This window comes from Camelina sativa, chromosome 15 (genome assembly GCF_000633955.1).
Source record: "Camelina sativa cultivar DH55 chromosome 15, Cs, whole genome shotgun sequence".
NCBI lineage: Eukaryota > Viridiplantae > Streptophyta > Magnoliopsida > Brassicales > Brassicaceae > Camelina > Camelina sativa.
Genome location: NC_025699.1, coordinates 15,824,650 through 15,839,578, shown reverse-complemented (window position 1 = coordinate 15,839,578; position 14,929 = coordinate 15,824,650). Strand labels below are relative to the sequence as shown.

The 14,929-nt window shown below is 36.5% G+C and overlaps 2 protein-coding genes across 2 annotated transcripts; one reads left to right on the top strand and one right to left on the bottom strand.

Annotated features, from left to right (window-relative positions):
• On the top strand, window positions 445–1,858 carry LOC104746899. The gene is made up of 2 exons (XM_019236978.1): window positions 445–975; window positions 1,062–1,858. The coding sequence occupies exons 1-2, from the start codon at window positions 895–897 to the stop codon at window positions 1,563–1,565; spliced, it is 585 nt and encodes a 194-aa protein (XP_019092523.1). The 5' UTR covers window positions 445–894; the 3' UTR covers window positions 1,566–1,858.
• On the bottom strand, window positions 8,212–9,546 carry LOC104748506. The gene is made up of 2 exons (XM_010470134.1): window positions 8,462–9,546; window positions 8,212–8,281 (listed from the first exon to the last, which is right to left on the bottom strand). The coding sequence occupies exons 1-2, from the start codon at window positions 9,544–9,546 to the stop codon at window positions 8,212–8,214; spliced, it is 1,155 nt and encodes a 384-aa protein (XP_010468436.1).

Below are 14,929 nucleotides of genomic sequence, written 5' to 3'. Positions count from 1 at the left end.
TTATTTCTAATAGATACTGCACCTGATACATCAGAAATGTTACCAGTCAGTCGTTTAGAGAAAATATTTAATTCATTTTTTACTGCAAATTCACTACATCAAACTGCCGTTTATACCACATAATTTTTACTGCAAGCTACATCGAATTTTAATACTTACTGCAACTCGATTTTGATAACTCGTTTGGTGAATTTTCAAAGTTATACAGCCTTTTTTTTTGGCATTTTATTTTTTGTTTTTGGTATAGATTATTTTTATCTGACAAAATGAAGAAAAGTAGTGAATATAGTCTGATTTCACTCATACTTTTCAGAAAAAATTTTAACCTTTTTTTTTTAAAACAAAAATTATTGAGAAGAAACATCAATCAAAATTTTCTCTCTTTTTCTTTATATATGTGTGCTTCTTACAACACCATTGTCTTGATACAAGTTTCTTCGAATACTAGAAAAAAAAAAGTTTCATTTTGCTCCAAAATAGTTCTTATTTCACAATAAATATTTTAAGTCCATCCATTATGACTTCCGAGAATCGTCCAGAATCATCACGTGGGAGATCATCACGTCCAAGATCATCTGTTTCGAATCGTGGTCCAGTAAGTATCGATTAACTTGTAAATTTGATGCATTATATAATATTAGTGAGTTATCATAAAAAATTATTCATAATGGTGTTTAGAAAGAACATTGGAATGACCGAGAAGAACAAATATTGTTGGAATTATACGAGCCTGAGATAACAAAGGTGAATTACATTGCAAATAATTTAAAAGCCCCACAACGAAAGCATATATTAGCAGTTCTCGAACGGAGGACGGGTAAAAATCTTAAGTGGATCAAGGTGAAGAACAAAATAGACACCTTAAAGAAAAAGCATAAGGCATGGCTTGATCTTATGGGTCGAACAGGAATTACCTCAGATTCTATTTCTGGAAGAATCACAATGGATGATGACTGGTGGGTAGACCGTGAAATGGTATACTTGTTCTCATCCCATTAATTAACGTGTTAATTTTTTTGACCTTTATAGTTAATTAAAATCTTAAATCAATTGTTTTTTAGGAGTGTGAGAAGATACGTGCATTACATCGCGAACCACCAAAACAATGGGATATAATGCAACGTATATTTAAGAACCATGATGTCTCAGATCAACATATGTATGATGTTGCAGATGCACAAAGAGAGATAGAAGAGGAGAACAATGATCCTGATGTCAATGATGAATACAATACTGATGAGGTCCCAGCTACACATGACTATATTCCTCAGCCCCTAGATGAAGATGGTCAACAACCAGACTTGTCATTCTTTGATTCACAAGAGTTGAATGCAGAAAGTCCAGTGTTACAACAAGAAGAGGTTGGTGGTCGGTCTGGTAGGCAAATATCACGACAAACCCCATATAGTACTGACGGAGCTGAAGCATCTCGAAGGAGTACTGCATCTCGATTGCGAACATCTGCTAATAGCGGTCGTGGTAGTCGTAGAAGAAGAGAGTTAGAAGAAGACAGTAAATCGAAAGTTTCATCAGGTATTGAATGCGATGGAGCGACTTGCATGTGACGAATTAAAAACACCATCGTCTCAACAACTTAGAGAATATCCCCGAAGTTTACGAATTGATCGTCGTTACTGGCCATTTTTCCAAGGATTCATTGGGGCAATGGATGGGACACATGTTCCTGTACTACCACCAACAGAAGACCGTCGTATTTTTTGGGACCGGTTTGGTGAGACAAGCCTTAACATATTGGCTATATGTGATTTAGATATGCTTTTCACATACATATGGAACGGTGCGCCAGGTTCAGTGCATGATGCTAGAGTATTAGCGATTGCGCAACAAAACAGTCAAAGGTTTCCTACGCCTCCTCCAGGAAAATATTATCTTGTTGACTCGGGATATGCTAATAAAAAAGGTTACTTGGCACCATATAGGGGAAATCGAAGAGAAGAGGTGAGGTACCATTTAGAACAATTTCAAAGTGGTCCACCCCCAAGAAATAAGGAAGAACTGTTCAACAGATGGCATGCTTCTCTACGTTCAGTAATCGAACGGACGTTTGGAATTTGGAAAAAAAAGTGGCGGATTGTCAAAGAACTACCGAGGTATGATCTTGAAACACAAAAGCGACTTGTGTTTGTTACAATGGGTCTTCATAATTTCATTCGACGTTCAAATATTTTGGATGATGATTTTATTGATGAAGTAAGTGAAACTGGAGATCCAAATGGACAGCACGGAACTGACGAAAATGATATCAGTGAGATTGAAGAGGCTGAATCAACAACAGATGGAGCATATATGGCAGCAATTCGTAATCAAATTGCTGATATGTTATGGGCTGATCGGAGATAAATATGTAAATTTCAACGGTAATGATAAGAGAAAATTTTTATTGATATTTCTTATTATGAATTAGATAATGATTTCATTTTTTTAAAAAGTTTTTAGAATAAATTTCATTTTTATAATTTATTACAAATTTTTAAATAATTTATGATATTTTACCAGTATAATCTATTATCATAATGACAAAACTAATTATTTAGCACTTTAACATTTTTAATTTAACATTTCATATATCTTATTATAAATTAAAAAATAATTTATTACTCTAATTTTTCATTTTCCAACTAAATTAATTTAATTTTTACTATTTATTAAAATTTATACTATTCAACCGCTACAATGTTACCAATCAAACTAAATACTCAACCGCTCTCTTCAATCGTACCATCTTTTCTATCCGCTGTCCTTAACTGCTCTTTTTTCAACCGCCTTCTTTTCAACCGCTCAAAATTTTCTAACCGCCTCGTTTAAACGTGGTCACCAATCAGAACCTTATTTTTTAGTTACCTCGTTCGTCTCCATTCAAAGTTTTAGTTTTTCAATCTATTAATTAGATAGAATGTTAAAATTATATCCAAAATTTTATTATATATAATACGAAAGAGTTGGAGTATCACGATACATTTTATATTATATATAGTTTTTATGGATCGAATAGAGTTAGTAACTTACTAGTTTTGTGTTAGTATAGCTTTTACGTCTAATTCAAATTTAAATTTGTTAGTGTATACAAATGGGATTTCTAGACAGAACTTACATGTATTTTTATATATTAAAATTAATAATTATAGAGGAAGAATACTTAAATAAGAATCAGTGCGAGAAGAAAAAGTTATTTGACATGTCGTCACAAAGATAATTTGAGAATTTCGTTTCTTATTTCTTTCACTTATATATATGAGTGAAATGATGTCAACTAGATGCAAGCGAATCTTCTTCAACAGGTTAACTACGTACGGGAGAAAAACAAACCAAAACACACAAATAATATACACAATATCTGTTACGTGGTTCATTAACATGGTATTGGCTAGTGGCTGCGTGTGCGAACTAAACAATACCGGTGTACTATTAGAGACATAATAAGATATTGTTTCAGTTATACAAAACATCTAATTATATGGTTCTCGAGACATAATAGAACCTAATCTTACTAGAGACATAATAATAATTTTTAAATATGTTACAAAAACCCAAATGCAATAGAAAATATATTTTATAAAAATTCTCTTACTTTTTTTTGTTTTAATATTTTTTTTTTGGTGAACAAAACTCCATTTGATATAAACTCAACTAATGGTGCTTACAAAGCTTAAGTATCATACAACTTCCTCCGGATATTACAGAGCATGTCACTTTGACACACTTTATACAAATTAAAACAAAATTTATGTATATCTCTATTTAATAAGTGATTAATCATTAAAATTCAATAAAAAATTAGGATAAAAGTAAATTAGAAAATTTGTTATAAAATTAATTTAAATAAAATGACACTCTTCGTAAAACATCCGCTACCGAACTTATTCCATTTCAATATTATGCCTTGAAGAAAACTCGAAAAATATTTTTTGTGAAGCAGGAGGAATGCTAAATAATTACACTTATCAATGCTAAACATCATTTGACCAAAAAAAAATCAATGCTAAACATCGATGGATTTGACCGTGTATGATTAATTTGTTATCCGTAGTGGCTAGTATGTTAAAATAAGATTATGCAAATAAAAATATATTATTGAAAAATTAAACTATCATATAAATTATACTAGAAAATAGAATGTATGGAAAACGGAAAGATAGAATGAGTTGACACCAACATCAGCGGTACTGGTGGCTTTATCAGTTATGATGATTTAATTAAACAACGACGTTGTAACTAAGATCATTAACAAAAGAGTTGTTGTACTTAAGGCCATAACACGTTGGGCATTAAATGAAGCAATTAATTTTGACTCTCGTCACTCGTATCCTTTTTTTTCCCCCATAGTTCATAGTTATAGAATCCAATGATCCGCAATGGAATAGGTGTACGAAGAATAATAAGAACGTAGATCTATACATATATCCATCTTTTGCTTATTTTATACAGTATATACAACTCCCGCAAAGGATGTAGTTAGTGCCACCAAATTTAAAACCTAGTAATATATAGTTATGGTTCTAAGTTATTAACTAACATGAAGTTATATTTTATCACAAGAAAAACATGAAGATAATAGCCGACCAAAGATTTCGAAAATAACAAGAAAGCGAGAGATTTACCTTAGCCAAAAGCCCATTTCCCAATCCAGTAGTTCTGAAAGAGACAGTGGCTTTGTTGACCAATTAGCATTTATCTCGATAGTTTGGCTTCTTGCAACTTGAAAAGACCATTCACAACTCACGACTAGACGTCCTTCTCCACTTCACAAATATCTCTTTCCCCCCTCTCTCTCTCTCTCTTTTTTGTCGGCAGAGGTACATTTTCTTCTTGGTTGGGAAGATACTTTTATCCTCTTTTCTTTTTCACATCATTTCCTCAATTATTATTGTATAAATGTTGAATAGACTGATAGATCCGATTATGTGGTTAAATATTTTGAAAATACTAATTAAATATTTGGAGTTGAAATTGAACAAAATAAGTTTGTGATGATCTTTAGGTTTGCCAAGTGTCCTAATCGGATAACCCTAACTTGTTCTGGTTGTAGCAATTATGATCAGTTTATTTTAGTGTTTTTTTCTTTCTTTTCTACAAGGGCTTATCAAATACAATATTTGTTGTTACAATAAAAGTTATACACACGTATGACTGACTCTTCTCCCAAACTATTCCCTACAAATCTACACGAAAAGAGAAGAGTCAACATGAAGTAACAAAAAATGAACGTCTATATATCTTTCTGAGCACACATTTTTGAGAGATATGATATAGGAATACTTATCTATTAATTTCAAACTGTGAGAAAAAAATGGGAGAGATGTTGCATGGAACATTATGGAGATGATGGGGGCATTAAATTTGTGGATGAGGTTATGTAGTTCTTTATATCAAAGTTGAAAATGTATGGGAGACACTACATAACACCAATTCTGAACATGAAGTAATTAACTCCAACTACATACGATGATAAAATCAAATATGAAGTCGTTGTCACTTGATTTCTTACAGAGAAGCGCACATTCTCTTTTTTCCTTTCCCTACTTAGAATTTGTGGACTCTTATATAGTTAATTTTATTATGCCACTTGCTTATATTTATACTATATTATCAACTGTGTATTCATTGATTTTAATTAGTTATTTGTCGGCAGGTTGAAAATTATGATGAGAAAATGACATATAGACTAATCAATATTTATTTTTATTTTATTTTAAATAACTATTCAAGATTTCTTAAAAGAAATATATATATATATATATATATATATATATATATATACGTTAATTTTTCTTTTCTTTAAGAATCTTAAAATTTTAACCGACGAAAGATAAAGAAACATGGATATTGTGCTGCGAGTATGGACCAACATATGCTACATCTGCACCTTCAGACCTTCTGAACCCAATTATTTGTTCAGATGGACATGCTTTTTTACCCACTCTAATCAATGCGCGGAACAATCTAGAGGTACTGATGTCGTGATGCGAGTCATATGTGATATTAAATTGTGTAATTCAATTTATTCCCTAATCGGCCTCGAATGAACTTTACAACTTGTTTTTCTGGAAAAATGAGGATTGAGATGTAATGATTTGATATGTCTGGCGAGGGTCGACGTTCATTGAAAATGCATGATTTTTTTTTTCTTAAAGAAATATTGAGAAATCATATTGCAATATGGGGGATGTAATCTCTTGCCCTTGCCCATGTGCCAAGGCAAGACAACGACTCTTTTTTATTGTGAAAACGTAATATCATCAATATTGTAATGACTATGAATATTCCAACTAATTCCAATATACTATTTCACGGAAATCATCGAAAACAAACTGATCCTCATTTAAATAGCTCATATACTAATAAGCCCAATATTTTTGTCTTTTAATTATTACATGGATTTTAGTGAGGGATGAGGTCCAACTGTCTAAAAACATTGTTTGTTATAAAGGTCATCACAAAGCTTACAATGTTGGGCCGACACTTGTGGAATTTTGTATTTTAGTTTAACTAGTTTCACACTTTCACTACATCCGTCATTTGTGTAAAACACACGTTTCATTTAATGGTTCATCTATTAAAATGAAAAACTAATACTAGCAGCATTACAGAAGTTCCTTGATTAATTATTACAAAAAGAGGAAGATGCATGCTTAAGAGTAAATTTTAGCTAACTGTGTAGAATTCAATCTTGAAATAGAAAGATCATCAAAGCGGCTTAACGAGAGAGTAGGTTAGTAGAATTCTTCGGAGGTCTTGATGATTGTTAGTGTAAAATATCCCACATCGGAAAGATGTGAAGAGATTTAAGTAATATACAAAGGGTTAGAGCCTCTGTACTCATTGCCAATTGGTTTTAAGTTGGAAGCCCATATCAAACCCTAATTTAATATGGTATCAGAACATAACCTGTTGATTGTCAGATGGTCATGCCTGAACGTGAGGAAGGTATTAGTATAAAATATCCCACATCGAAAAGATGTGAAGAAATTTAAATAATATATAAAGAGTTAGGACCTCTGCACTCATTGCCAGGTTTTGAGTTGAAAGTTCATATCAAATCCTAATTTAATAATAATTTTGTTAGATTACATCGACAGTCTTGTAGTTCCTGGTAACAACATGAAACCAATTCACTTGAGAGTGTAAAGATTGTGAATCAACTTTGTTCTTTTTATGCCATAGCACTTACGCTTCGTGGATTCATAAGTTGGGTATCCGTTCTTTTTAAATCTATTTCCTTAACATCCATTTAAGTCGTTGACAAAGAAAAAAAAAGCATTCATTTAAGTAAGCGCAAAATTTCACTAAGAAAAAGAAATAGCCCGTTAATGGTCCAGAGTTATTACATCTAGGATTTAACCCGCGGTACACCGCGGGACAATATTTTTAATTTTAAAAATTTAAAATTTATATTATATATATTTGTTATTCTATTATTTTTATTAATTTTAAAAATATAAAATTTTACTGATATTTGATATAAGTATTTAAAGTATATGATTTTTGTAGTGTTTTCAAGGTTTTAATCCGTGTGGTATATGTATAGTGTAGTAATACATTTATCTCCTGGTACACATCTAAAAGTGTTTTAAAAAAAAAATAATTCCGCTTAACTCCCTATATGGGATTAATGCCAATGTGTCTCACCAAAATCAAAATAAGTTTTTGCGTAAAAAAATAATCAAAAGAAGTTTTTTATCACGTTTAATTATGTTAATTGTTTTACCAAATTAGCATATTTCTATAGTTTATAATTTTTCCATGTCAATATATATAGTTTATGATAATTAATAGAATTTTAATTTTTTGGTAATTCCCCAAAAAATAAAAAATAAACCAAATTATATGGGGGTTTTCAACATATTTAATGTGATATTTTATAATTGAATTTTCGGTTTAGGAAAATCTGTTGTATATCATTTAAATTTGAGATATTCTATCATCCATAAAAATAGTTTTATAGATTTAATGGGTTAAAACTTTAATGGGTAGAGTTGTTTTTAGAAAAATTGGAATGTATAGATGTTGTTAAGATTTTATGGCAATAAATGTAACAANACATTAAGAACAATATCATCCATAGATCAAATATCATCGCCAAGAATACTCCACAAGAATGTTTTTCCAGTACCACCAAATCCATGAACAAAAAACATACCTCCCTTGTTTCGATACACAACATCAATTATTTCTAGGTAGATATTTTTTTGCTCATCGGTTGACATACTTAAGAACCTGTCGAAATCCTTTTTGGTCATCACGGTTATAGTTTCTCTCATCTCTGAGAAGCATATTCTCATTATTATCTATCAAAGAATCGTCTGATTTAGGCATATTCACAATAGTTTACCGATTGGTTGAACCAAGTTGGAGAGATTTTTTTATTTTTTATTTTTTCCAACCAAACATTTAAATAAATTAAAAAGAAACTCCAAGGTTGGTTGCCCAAACTGGAGCGAACGAGTTTACAAATGCGACTTCAGAAACCAAAGGTCTAGAGGAGCGAGCTAGACGATCTGCACGGACGTTTGACAATCGCGGGATCTTGGTCAGAGAGAAGGAAGGGAAAGATGATCTGAGGGAGTGAAAATCTTCCAATAAATGTGTAAAAGCTGGCCAGTCATCCGGAGCCTGCACCATCGCCACCAATTCTGCGCTATCTGACTCAAAATTCTGACAATCAATCCCAGCCGCCCGAAGAGACTCCATAGCCCAAAGCAAAGCATTAAACTCCGAGTGAAGGGAAGAAGGACTACAACGAAGACTGCGAGCACCCAAAAGTAGCGTCCTGTCATTGTGAGTACCATACCACCAACCCAAGCCCTCTAAAGGATCCGAACTTTTCCAGGAACCATCAACCTTACAGCACACAGAAGTAACTCTATCCTCCGGGGGTGGCTGAGGAGGCAATAAATTGACAGCAAAGGACTTTGCCTCCTCCCACAAAAGTTTGTCGTTTGTCGCCTCATTTATAATATCCATTGGTTCAGCCTCAACTCCTTTAAATACCTTTTTATTCCTATCTTTCCAAATTATCCAAATTATCCAAGGCAACAAATATCCAATACTTGATCCCCCGGAACTGGAGAAGACCTTAGAATATAAGAAGTCTAAATTTGAATACACTGATCCATAAGGAAAGCCAGTCGACGGTGTATGAATCGGCGATAACTCCCAAACCAAACAGGATCGTTCACACTCAAAAAGAGCATGATTAATAGACTCCACCGCCGAACCGCACCGTTGACACGTAACATCACACCGGACCCCCTGAAAAGCGACCCGTTCCTTAACAGGAAGACTACCAGACGCCACCTGCCAGAAAAAATGCTGAACCTTTGATGGGACTTCAAGTTTCCAAGCTTGTGCCCGTAACACTGTACACGTTGGCCCGACTTCGACCTCCTTCTGTAATTCCCGAGCTAGCCTATATCCAGATCTCACAGAATATTTACCGGACTTAGTATAATGCCAAATCAATCTATCCGAACGTAGTGTCTTGCTAACCGCCAAGCTCTGTATAAGCGGAATATCCGCAGGATCCATATACTCCTCTAAAATGGGCAAATGCCAATCCAGCGTATGGGGATTAATTAAATGGTTGACCTTCAGATTAGGATGTAGGATTCTCCCCCTACCAGTCGCTGGTCGTGGCTGGCGGTCCGGTATCCAAGGATCCCGCCATACCGAGATGTCACCACCCGAACCTACTATCGATCGTGCCCCACGTTCCACTAGTCCCTTAACAGAAAAATACTCCTCCACGCAAAGGACGGAGAATATGGTTTAGTTGCCCGTAATGGATGTTTTCTCCGGAAGTAACGACCACGCATCACCCGAGCCATTAGAGAATTCGGGTAATGGATCAATCGCCAATACTGCTTAGCCAGCATTGCATCATTAAATTCTTCCAAAGCACGAAACCCCAAACCACCATCACATTTATCCTCACACATTTTATCCCAAGCTATCCAATGCATGCCTCTAGCCTTATCATTAGACTTCCACTAGAATCTTGATATGGCTCCCGTAAGTTTGGTCGTTAATGCTTGTGGCAATTTAAAGCACGACATAACATGAGTTGGTAGAGCTAATGCCACCGACTTAATCATAACCTCTTTACCCCCTTTAGATAGAATCTTCGCTGACCAACCATTAACTCGCTCATCCAGACGTTCATTAACATAACTGAATACGTTAGTCTTCGAACCCTGGAGATTTTCAGGAATTCCCAAATAAGAACCCATACCTCCCTTCCTAGAAATACCAATTACTGATTTTATCCGACATCGTACTTCCGGCGGAACTTTCTTACCAAACATAATAGAAGATTTCTCTAAATTCACCTCTTGTCCTGACGCTTTTCCGTAATTATCTATAATATCTATTACCACCTTACATTCAGACTCCTCTGCTTTACAGAAGAACAGACTATCATCAGCAAACAATAAGTGCAATATTGACGGACAATCTCGAGCAATCGATATTCCGGTAAGTTTGTTTTCACGTTCAGCCTTTTTAATATTCGCTATTAGAACCTCTGTACAAAGAATGAACAAATAGGGAGTAAGAGGATCACCCTGTCGTAACCCCCTCTTTGGTAAAATGGAACCCCGAGGTTGACCATTGAGAAGAACCTGATATGATACCAAAGAAACACACCACATAATCCAAGAAATCCACCGACTATCAAATCCTAGCTTAATCATAACCGCTTCCAGAAACTCCCATTCAACACGGTCATATGCTTTGCTCATATCCGTTTTAAATGCCAGAAAATCCGACTTACATCGTTCATTAGTATTTAATCCATGGAACATTTCCTGTGCAACTAAAATATTATCAGTAATCAACCGCCCCGAAACAAAGGCCGATTGCGTTTCTGAAACCAGGGACGGTAAGAACCGCTTAAGCCTAAAACATAACACTTTTGAAATAATCTTATAACTCACATTACATAGACTAATCGGCCGAAATTCCGTCATACGTTTTGGTTGATCCACCTTAGGGATGAGACAAATATTAGTCTCATTCAGACGAGGATCAAAGCCACCCGTTCGAAAAAATTCTTTAACCAAGGTCACCAGATCCCCTTTCAAAGAAGGCCAGAAACGTTGGAAGAAGAGGGCCGTCATTCCGTCAGGACCTGGAGATTTCTCCGGATGCATAGCAAACAATGCCTTCCGAACCTCAGACTCCGTAATTTCCCTAGTTAAACTTCGATTCATACTATCCGTAATGATCGGGGAAATTTCCTGTAATATATCTGAAACACCACTTACATCAGATCTTTTAAAAAGCTCCTCAAAATAATTGGAAGCAATCCTCTCCATACCCAGGGCCGTCTCATCCCATACATTGTCCGGACCAAATAAACCAACAATCATATTCCTTACCCTCCTCTGTTTTGTCGATGCATGAAAATACTTTGTATTCTTGTCTCCCACCCGTAACCAGAATTTCCTACTCTTTTGTTGCCAATAAACTTCCTCATCCCTGTAAGCCTCTTTTAGCTTTCTCTCAACTTCCCTTATTTCTTCTTGAGAAAAGGAATCATCCATCTTAGCCTCCTGCAAAGCACTCTTCAGAGAAGAAATAAGGGATGGACCAGACGTCACATTATTTTTTCGCCACCATGAAATTGAATTTCTGCAATTCCTAATCTTATCCACAAAAGCCGGTACCCGGAAATTATTCGTACGTGCCTACCCTGACTCTACCGCTCCTAGTAAGCCATCCTTCCCCAACCAACGTTTATCAAAGCGAAACTGTCTATTCCGTCGTAAAACTGTTCTAAGACAGGTTGCCAAAATAGGACAATGGTCAGATCCAACCATCTCCAAATAATCAACCTTCGAATTAGGAAAGAAGCTATGCCAATCCTCATTTCCTAATGCGCGATCTAGACGACACCGCACCACCTGATTATTACAACGATTACCTCACCACGACAATTGTTCCCCATAACACGGAAATTCCAGCATACCACAATGATTAATCATTGAATTAAACGGCACAAAGGATGAGACTGGGCGCTGCTTCCAAGGGGGTCAACCGAATACAAATTATTATAACCAAACTTCTTCTGAAATTTTTGTAAATAAGAAAAACATTTTTTAGTTTCTCATAAAAATAAAATGTCTGGCTTATGCTGCTTCCACAAATCTCCCAAATATCCTTCTGTCAGATCCACCCCAATGTCCTGACAGCTCCAACTCAAGATATTCACGTTCGAGCCGGCGGTTTCGGGAGAGCCCCCATCCCTTTCTTGCTTGGATGACCCCCAACCGAAGGTTTGCCATCCACTTTAGTATTACCCTGTTTCCCCATCTGCTTCTGTTTGTTTCCATCCCCTGCAGGTTTAGACAAAGCCTTAGCAATTAAGCGTTTTCCTGGAGAAGCCAAAACCACAGGTGCTAGCCTAGATCTACTCGCATACTTGCTATCGTAAGAATTACTACCACTCTTTCTACCGTGAGATTGTAAAATCCTCCCTTTATGACCACTTGAATCACTAAACGTAAAAGCCGCCAAGGCACTATTAACAACCCCCACAGCTAAATCCATCGAAACTGAGTTAAGACTTTTACCTTGTGAACCACTTCCAGGCTCAACCTGAAGCTCCGACCCTTGATCTCCTTGACTAGGATCGTGACTAGGATGTGTCTCAGCTCCCTGGACTGAAGGATCTGCCGCATCCTGGAGAGTATCACCCTTATGACTACCCTTAGCAGAATCACCCAACTACCCATCCTCAAGAAGATCATCTTTGTCAACCTCAAAATCCATCTCCAACGACGCCCCCACATTCCCCTGAAGGTCACTTTCCTCCTGAATCCTCACCCCTTGCGAGACATGATTACCGGAAGCAAAGTCAAGACTTGTAGAAGCCTGTTGCATAATCGAAGCCTGCTTCACCTTGAACAAAGGTTTGGGCCAAGCCGGCCCAACACTCTTTCTGTTTAACTGAAACCCAAAGTTCTTACCCGATGGCTCCCCACTGCCCATGTGAAATCCACGACGAGATCCCTCATCGCTCATAGTAACCTCGCCGTGATTTCTCCTTTGACCCCAAGCCTGACCATGTTGACGCTCATATTGTCTCGGACCGTTTGAACTACTACCACCAAATCTTTGCTGCGGGAAATAACCTTGTTCACCAAAATCCAAAGACTGAAAATCAAGGGTCCTCTTGGCATGTTTCCTCGGCTTTTCCCAACCTCCAGCGTTATTATGTTGCTCTTGTTTGACCGCAGGAATATGCCTTGGACCACCCCTGTTATCCATCTTCTCAGTAGGACCTTGAACCGACCCAACCTTAAGCAACTCGGGACAAACCTTTGAGTCATGCGTAAGCCGCGAACAGTGATCACAGACCCCTGTAAGTTTTTCATACTCCAATGACACCACTATCTCATCACCAGAAGCGAAAGGAACCACCATTTTGAACATCATGGGATTAAACCCATTTACCGCAACACAAAGGCTCCCCGTCTCCTCATCCACCTCTTGTATCATCCCAATCTTCTTCCCAATAGCTTCTAAAGTAGCCACCTCCCACAAATGCATTGGAATCCCTGACACTTTAACCCAAAAGTTTATCGCGGAAGGGTAGGTGGAGGAGATGACAGGCTCCCATCGAACAAGGGAAACCATCCAACTATCAAAATGGTATGGTCCATTCTGAAGTACAGACAGAATATCCTCTTCATCTTCGAAATTGAACTGGAAGACACCTTGTCCAATATCTGCTCCCACAACCTTCTCCTCTAATTTCCAGATTTTTGGAAAGTTAGCAATCAGAGATTCCATGTTTTGACAAGCCGGGTTCATCAATCTACCAATTAGCGTCATGGAGAACTGCTGAATTCTCTGAGCCAAGACAGAATTAGAGATCGTCACAGTGTCTGTACGGACCAGTGAGGATTTGCCTTTGTTGAGAGCCAGTTGAGCTATATCTTGACGAGGAGAGAACGCGTAAGAACCTCTCACAAAGAAAAGAACAAAAGAGTTGAATGAGTGAAACCGCTCAATAGACAACAAGAAGAGATACCAAAGAGAAGTAAATCCTGAGCAACACCCGCACAAACAGATAAATACCTTATCAGCCATATCACAAACCATATCAACTTTAATCAAGTGAATCCCAATCATTATCCATATCAAAACTAATCGTATCAACAACGAATTAACGAAAGATTTGAGTGAGTGAAACCGCTCAATAGACAGCCCGAAAAGATACCAAAAGGAAGTAAATCCTGAACCACCCCCACACAAACAGGTAAATACCGAATCAGCCATATCCCGAACCATATCAGATCGAATCAAGTAAACCCCAATCACTACCCATAGCAAAAACAATCGTATCATCAAAGAATTAACGATCGTGCGAACCTTACTTGCCATAGAATACGCCTGGAACATACCATAGTTAAAAGATAAAGAGATTCGCCCCCCGAGCAGTGAAAGAAGAATCGCCATCCCAAACAAACGCGAATCACTCAAAAGAAGCCAAATCTGGTCAACCAAAATCTCACCAAAAACCCGAATCAGGATCCCAATCGCCTTCAGATCCGGCAAGATCTCTAAAGTGAAACCCATACAGCATCGAAATCCCTTTATGGGATCCGAATCTACCCACACAAGATCGGATCTAGCCAAACTCAGAGAAGGAGACCCACTCCATCCTCGAGACCAACCAACAAAACAAGAGAGTGAGAGACCATCTCTCCCTCCCCCAAATCGACAGGAAACTCCATTTCAAACTCTACGGTACCCCATCGCCATCTCAATCGCCATCGCCTAGAAAAAAACTTTTTTCGAAAATGTGTTTAAGAAAGTTTATTATTTGAGTTTCTCTGCAATGTTATTTATAAAATTGTTTCAGAGGTTAAGTTGTAAAAAAAAAAAAAAAAAAAAAAAAAGTTTT